Raw genomic sequence first — 7772 nt, 5'->3', positions numbered from 1 at the left:
CGGCCCTGGAAAGCACTGAATATGATTGACCGGTGCGGGTGTTCTTTTTAGGAAGCAATATCGTTCCATTGTGTAATTTCATTGAGCCTAAGGTTGTCTTGAACTTGCCCGCCTAGGTTCTTTGATGGATCCGAGTGCTTTCATGCTGTGCCATGATTCGGCTCCGACTAATGTAATGCCGTCGATTTTGCTGGGCCTTTGCTCTAACGGAATACAATGGAACAATATTGCTCCCCTAAAAAGATGAAAGAAAGAAAACTTGGACCTCCAATATGGTGGCCTTCCTCACGCGACGCCACAAGAAATCAAAGGAGCTGGAGCCGTCGTCATCAACCATGTAGTTGCAACCAGACGGGGCTGCTTGTCAATGCCACGCACTGCCGGTTCCTGGCGCTGTAAGTGACCATGGTGGCAAGCTCAGACGTGGAGTCCTCAGCCAAATCAGAGAGAAGTCCAAGCTAGCTGTAATTGGCGTTATTCAGGGTCTTTTATGTACAATGGGTGTATTTTATCTTCTGTTGCTACAAGAATTTAATCAGCGAGACCAGGAAGGTGCAAGTCTATTAGCTAGTTAATATAGTATCACATAGCTACCAAAGTCTATTAGCGAGACAAGGAAGGCTTAATTAAGCTATGCGATGGCTCTTCAGAAACACTTTTTCCCTTGATTTGGCTGTAGAAATTATTTAGAGGCATAATTTCAGGAGTTGTAATAGCAAAATCGTACCGAAAATAACATTTCCGTAACATACTAGCTTTCGCAGCGCAACACGACACGACACATGGTACTATGGAAACGGTCGTAAAACCCAGGTTTAACCATGTTCACGAATAAAATTGCAGATAGATGAACTAAGTCGTTATGGCGATGAATCTAAACAATCGCACTAGTTCTAATCTTTAAAGTTGCCCTAATCATATTTGTATCGCATATAAACATTATGGAATTTGGGAATGTAATTTAGATGTTACGTGGCCTATGCAGCTGACAAAAACTAATACTTGCTGCGTAACAGTTTACCTTGAGAAAAATGCAAACCCATCCTTCTGAATTGCATAAGTTTACATTGCAAAGTATGGAGGAACGAAAGCAGAACTAGGAAGAAGAATTTCCCCAACATTTGTACTGAAAATGTAGGTATAACAAATTACTAGAAATATGCAAATCCAATCAGTATTTGGTGAGATCAATATACAGCACAAAGGTTCGTCAGATGTGCATTAGTCTTTCTGCAGTTTCTGGAAAACTTGTAATACAATATATATAAAGTGTTTTCACGATACGTTCGGTCAATATATACAAAAGCCTGTATAGCAGCAATAGTATCTTGCATAACCACAACCATTATTTGCATGCCATCCATGGCATTTGTGAATCTGGGCACTTCCAGTTACACTACCTTCTCCGTTTTTTCTTATTTACAATGCACATGCAGAACACAGCTATGATTGCAGTAATTTGTCCAAGAACCGAAGCAGAAGGATTACAATGCATAGGAAAATAATGGTAGCTTCAATGACTGCATCTAAACCCATCAATCGCTCCGCTATGTTCTTAAGAGTTTCACGCCCATGCACCTGTCCAACATGAACTTCTGAGTAAGTACCCATCCAACAAATCTTTAAGTTATGGCGTACTGGTACGAAATATAAATCCAAACAAAAAACGAGAATAAGAAAAAAAAATGAAAACAATGCAAGGCATAAGTGTTGCTATTATTCTTTTAAAAATATCGGGACCCAACTATGACAGTTACAACTGGTACATTTCCTGATTACATGTGTTTCTAACTAGTTGCGGAAATATCACTACAGATATTGGCAGAACTAGGGAGGGATTTAGAACATAGATTAGGGTGATAGCATATCGGGGGAGACTAGAGAAAGAACCGAGAGCTAGATCTATTCTTCTTGCTTGATTACAATGGTAATACGCCCTCCTTTATATAAGAGGCGTCCCTAACAATCTAAACTAACAAATCTTATCTCTAAGACTAACTAATAGATCTTATCTCTAACTAATCTAATCTGATCCCTAACCTGCTGCTACAGTGCGAGAGGCGCTACAGTTCCACCCGTGAACAGTATTTTCAGCTCTCCTTGCAAGGCAGCTCATCCTCGAGCTATGGTGGCGGCCATAACGATGTAGATCCCTCCACAGCTTGAGCAATTGAAGCCTCACTAGATTCGAAATCTGGCATCTCTAATACCAAATGCTAGGGTAAACATCCGCCGTGAGGATAGCTGGGCGGCGACAACTGCTAGATTGGGGAGACAGCATATTGGGGGAGACTAGAGAAGAGGATTGAAAACTAGATCTATTCTTCTTGCTTGATTACAATGGTGATGCACATTCCTTTATATAGAAGCCGTCCCTAACAATCTAAACTAACAAATCTTATCTCTAAGACTAACTAATAGATCTTATCTCTAATTAATCTAATATGATCCCTAACAACTAATCTCATCTCTAACCTGTTGCTACAGTGCGAGCGGCGCAACAGTACCGCTCGTGAACAGTATTTCCAGCACGTAACAACTGTCCACTGAGCAATTTCTCTTTTAGGAAAGATGTAGCCGATGGCGTGCCCATAGGTGTAGCAAAGTGACCACAGGCCAAGTGGGCCAACCCAACTCAGAGGTGGCGGCCGCCTCCCTGCCCAATGCCAACGCCACCAGGAGCGGTACGGCTGGCTTAGGGGTAGCCACCGCACCCTGCCCCTCCTCCAAGCCGGCTCCACCGACAAGTATCTTAATTAGGAAATAATAGGATTGTTAGGAGGTTTAAATGTGCTGGAAATGTGCAGAATCTAGGGAAGCACTGGAAATGTATTAGGCTTGCACATTCAAAATTTCCTAACAATCCTATTATTTCCTAATTAAGATAACTTGCCGGTAGAGCTGGCTTGGAGGAGGGGGCGGGTGCCGCGGCCAGCCCCACACCCCTCCTGGTGGTGCCGCCTCCGGGTTGGGTCGGCCCACTTGGCCCATAACATGTGCCCTCCTCTTTATTGCTAGTTACTAACAGAACACATAGTTAATTTTGTATAAAATAAAATAAAAAGTTAGTACAAGGAGGTCAGTTTGCTTGATTGTTGTTATTATACTGTAGCGGTACTGAAGCACAGAGTCCATCACAAAGATTAGGAAGTAAAAGTTGAGTTGTCTTGCCCATTAAAAGTTGGGAACTGAGAGATCGGGAAGCTAGAGATAGGTTAGATATTAGCTTCCTTTAGAAGATTGCTTTGTATTTATTCGTTCATATTGTTAGGAAATAGGAAACACCTCTTTGTTTAAAGGGAAGGAGATAATCAATAAAGGGCAAGCAAGAAATAGAAGGATAACTCCTTGCCACGCCGAAAGGACCTGGTCCCTGGCCGGCTGTCTCCCACTCTAACACATAACATTTGCTTAAATAAAATTTCAGTTGCATTGATATTATATAAAATGGAAGCAGACTGCAGCACAAAAACCATATCTGGGGAAAAAAGAGAACATAAATCTAATTACCCCAGTGAAGAAAAATCAGGTTAATCATCACTAACATGTACTTTGTGAAACAAAATAAGCTAATGTATCAAGGTACAATGGGAATGTTAACTTTGTATACTGTATGAAGAGGAGATAAGATGATCCATGATACGAGGGAAGAAACTCAAACCTCTAAAAGATAATTCAATTTAATAGGGAGATTCTGCTCCGCATGGTGGATACAGTAACGCAGCATATCCAATATAGCCAAATCAGTTTGGTAACCATCAGATCCTGTGTAGAATATATCAGACGTAGTACACTCATAATATTGCAGTTTAAAACATGATAAAGCAATGATGTAATACCTGGTATAAAAAAAAATTGCTGGAGAGGAACGCCAAGTAGCTCTGCTAACTCGTTTTGAACATGAACACGTTGTTGTATTGATAATCTATCACCATGTGTGACCACAACAGCAGGCTTGTCATCTGCAGTAACATTTGTTATGATCACATTGATGTCTACAATAGCAAGTATAAATATATCAATGGAAAACAAACATCATTCACGAACAAGTTGACAATTCAAGCCAAGAATTTATAAACAGACACATATTTCAAAAATCAACAATCTGTATGTGTATTTTTCCATAGCAAGAGAGACCTGTGTACATACCGTTGACAGGAATATGATAGTAACTAAATGCATATTTCTTTCATCAGTATATGTGCAAATAAATTTATGTTTAGCAAAGTTCCTGTGATAGAATGGATACATAAAGCTATAAGCATCTTAGCAATCCTTACCTCCAATTGATAAGAACGGATACACAAATGTTTCATGGAGTATTTCAGTGTATCCTTTCTTGTCGCTATCAATTGACTCAAGGACAGAAGCACCATCGATAACAAATATGACAAAGTTGACCTTCCTGGTCTTGCAACGAAGAAAACTGTATTGCCTCCCCAATGATTTCATGTCCTCAATCTTAGTGTCATAATCAGTATCCCTGTTTAAGAAGTGTAAAACAAATTAATTGAGATAGGTAATGTTGTGTAGTTAGTCTTCATATGTTACTTCCTCAGCTTAACACTAAAGTAGATTTATAAAAATGAGAAGGAAATGCCAAACAATATTAAAATATAAGAATACTCTGAATGCTACGCAATGTACATCCCAACGTATAAAAGGTGTGAGAATATCTTCATAATTCTACATGGTTTTTCTCTTAAATATTAACTCAAACATATCCTGTAAAATACAATTAATCGGGGATCAAGAAGCATGAGGTGACAATAGAGCAAAATGAAGACTACTACGGATGATGGCAATACTGTCACATCAAAATTCAAAAGATATCCTGATCCTGGCTCAAAGTACTATGTCATGAATGGCAAAAAGTTTGACAACTCAGATCTGTTGGCAGAAACAGAATAGTACTTTTGAGTCTTGTTCTCTCAAAGAATAAAGAACTATCCTTACACTGTCAAACAGTGTACAATATTTTGACTACTTTCAGGACAGAAAACAAAGAGCTACTAAGTGTTAAGTGACGACTCAATGTTATCTCAAATGTAAAGCTAAGCAATGCACAAAACACAAAGATAAGAGAACATAATTACAAAGTAAAAGTCACCTCTTACCACGTTGCCATCTCCCCATGGCTGACTCCCTTTGTCATCCACCGATGCAGCATCTTGAAATTTTTCTCTGGGTTGCTTGACAAGCTCCGTGTATCATAAACACATATAGCATTTGAATTCCTTGGAACTGGGTATTCCCAAAGGAAGGTTGTACCATTTGATTTGGAATTTCCTATCGAAATAAATAGCAATAGATAAAATCAACTTCAGTTGCATATTGCCATGAAATAGCAGCTGGAAAATGATAACACTTACGTGACACCTGCGCTCGATCTGGTGCGAAAGGATCATCATCCTTGTCAAATACCCTTGTAATCCGGTTCACAAGTGTGCTCTTGCCAGCACCTCTAGGGCCCACCAACAGCAGTGTGGTGACCTCAGGCAACACATAATCCCCAGCTTTTGCGTCGCCAACTCCCTCAATCAAGTCCCCAGGCTTATACCTGCTCATAGACTGACTTTATAATAACGTACTTACTGAATAACAAATCAATAAACTGAATATGCTTAGGGACTTATAGTGCAATGGCAGCACTGGGTGGGCGATTTTCTAGGCCTAGATGCGCACACACCAATTTGTAGTTAGTATAACATGATTATCTGTAGAAGTTTGGGGAAAATAGGATAATATTAATATGTGAGCTGTACAAAAAAACTAAAAGAGAAAAGTTCTTCTGCAAAAGGTTGTGTAAAATTCTCTTTCTTGTACAGCTCACAAATGGTCGTATTTTTTCCCAAATTGTTGCAGTTGAACATGTTCCAGCATATGGTACGTCTAAATTTTTTTAAAATAGTTTGAGAGCTCATGAGTATACAAACTCCAAATAGGTGCACACACACATAGGCTCAGAATTGACTTTCCCGGCAGCGCTGATATGTTAGCTGCTGATTCAATGTTTAATCTTTTTTTAATCTTTTTCCAGTATTTACATTCGGTGGATTCAGTGTGGTCAGTACTTCAAGCTTGGGTTTGTACAAAGCATAGCATAAAGCCGAGAAAATGCAGAACTGAAAAGGATGTATTAGTATATAGATTAACATCTTGGCACCTTGTCTATCAAAAGATTTTTCAGACCCTAAGATGGGGCCGATGCTTCTTCAGTTCGTGTCGTAAAAATTAGCAACACTAGAATGCATGAGGAAATAAACATATTCTCCATGGAAATTTAGGTATGCCTATGAAATTAGACCAGGTTCTTCAATAAATAAAAGAGATGGCAGTAGATACATAACACATCATAACAAAGCTAAGACAAAATATTACTCCTGGAATTTCAGTCTAAATCAGACCGAAATATCCAAACTCAAAAACGAGGAGCTTTTCCGTATAACTAATGGTTAAAGTTACCTTTATCGTGCACGCAGCACAATATTTAGAGTCTAAAATCCTAATTAAATCTGTCCCTTTCCACTAATTCTTTCCTAGAATCATGTGTAACGATCGCATCTAAAACAGGCACTCCTGTATTTTTGCCACCGAATAAAAAAGATAAAAAAGGAACAATAGTAAGGTTACCTCCTAATGAACTCTTTCGCCTCCCGCAGCGACCGGTCCTGCAGCCGGCAGTCGCCGTAGAGGAGGGCCTCCACCTCGGCAACGTCGCAGACACAGCACTCATCGGAGCCGTCGTCACCGTCGTCGGAGACCGGCGAGACGGCCACATAGTCGCCGAACTCTGTACCCGCACAAGCAGGTCAAGTTCAAGAAAGTGATCGTTACAGTTGGGAACTGGGAGATCAGTAGGTTAGCTGCGGAGCAATTACCTGGAGGAAGGGGCTCCGATGAGCACGACGGCGAGGAGGGGGTGCTGGTGGGGGTGAGGGCGCCGCCGCCGCCCATGGAATTTTGCCTCGGATTTCGCGCGAGCTTGGGGTTCTCGCGGGTGCCGGGAGGGTTTGGGGGAGGCGGAGAGGAGAAGCAGTGGCGGTGTCCGGAGTGGAACGAGGTGTCAGGGAACAAATGTTTGTTTGTAGGTACCAAAATAAAAGTGATATTTGCAAAGAAGTCCATTGACTTTCATGGAACCATTAACAAAAATCAAAGGTCTAAGCAACCACTCAGTGTATCACAATGTCCAAAGAATGCTTTTGGAAAGCACCATGCGCCAAATTACTCAAAATAGTGATTTGTCTGCGCTTCTTTTCCATTTTCTCTAAGGCCCATATTTTAAAATCATCGTTTTAGTTATTCCCACCAGTCCAAATGATTCTATGGGCGTGAAATTGAAAGACCACCTGGAATTTTGAAATTTTTGTTTGCTTATTATCTGCGCCTTGATTTTTTTTGGATGGGAGTTAGAAGATTGTGGTAGGAAATAGTCTGCGCCAAGATTTAAATTTTGAAATTTGATGAACTAAATTAAAATTTTAGAATTTAGTAGTCGGTATTTTCAGTTAAATCTTTGGCCATCAGAACCAAAGATTATCTCCACCTCTTCCTTGTGTAATAATTCAAAGTTTGAAACATTAAAAATCATGGTATTTGAATATTTCTATCTCTACTTCTTTACCTTTACTAGTTAAAAATACGTAGTTGTTGCTCCAAGACAGACACGACATCCTGCTTACCCCGTCCCGCTCCTCTCCCACGCGTCTGATAGGTGGGGCCTGTGCGCCTAGCTGCCCCCTCCCTGCGTCTTCCCTCCACCACCAGCC

At 40.4% G+C, this 7772-nt stretch overlaps 1 protein-coding gene across 1 annotated transcript; it reads right to left on the bottom strand.

The window, feature by feature from the left end:
• Positions 1–1193: 1193 nt before the first annotated feature.
• Positions 1194–7078, bottom strand: LOC133885675 (uncharacterized). The gene is made up of 8 exons (XM_062325414.1): positions 6882–7078; positions 6634–6793; positions 5373–5560; positions 5118–5289; positions 4281–4483; positions 3840–3962; positions 3662–3765; positions 1194–1578 (listed from the first exon to the last, which is right to left on the bottom strand). The coding sequence occupies exons 1-8, from the start codon at positions 6955–6957 to the stop codon at positions 1444–1446; spliced, it is 1161 nt and encodes a 386-aa protein (XP_062181398.1). The 5' UTR covers positions 6958–7078; the 3' UTR covers positions 1194–1443.
• Between the last annotated feature and the right edge of the window lie 694 nt (positions 7079–7772).

This window comes from Phragmites australis, chromosome 11, assembly GCF_958298935.1.
Source record: "Phragmites australis chromosome 11, lpPhrAust1.1, whole genome shotgun sequence".
NCBI classification, from domain to species: domain Eukaryota; kingdom Viridiplantae; phylum Streptophyta; class Magnoliopsida; order Poales; family Poaceae; genus Phragmites; species Phragmites australis.
The sequence above is the reverse complement of the archived record's forward strand: the minus strand, read 5'-3'. Positions and strand labels throughout refer to the sequence as shown.

Coding starts and splice junctions, on each gene's coding strand:
- LOC133885675 (XM_062325414.1), bottom strand. CDS start 6,957: ATGGGCGGCGGCGGCGCCCTCACCCCCACCAGCACCCCCTCCTCGCCG. Junction 5,561..6,633: donor GCGAAAGAGTTCATTAGGAG/GTAACCTTACTA, acceptor GTCTATGAGCAG/GTATAAGCCTGGGGACTTGA. Junction 1,579..3,661: donor AATTGAATTATCTTTTAGAG/GTTTGAGTTTCT, acceptor CATGTTGGACAG/GTGCATGGGCGTGAAACTCT.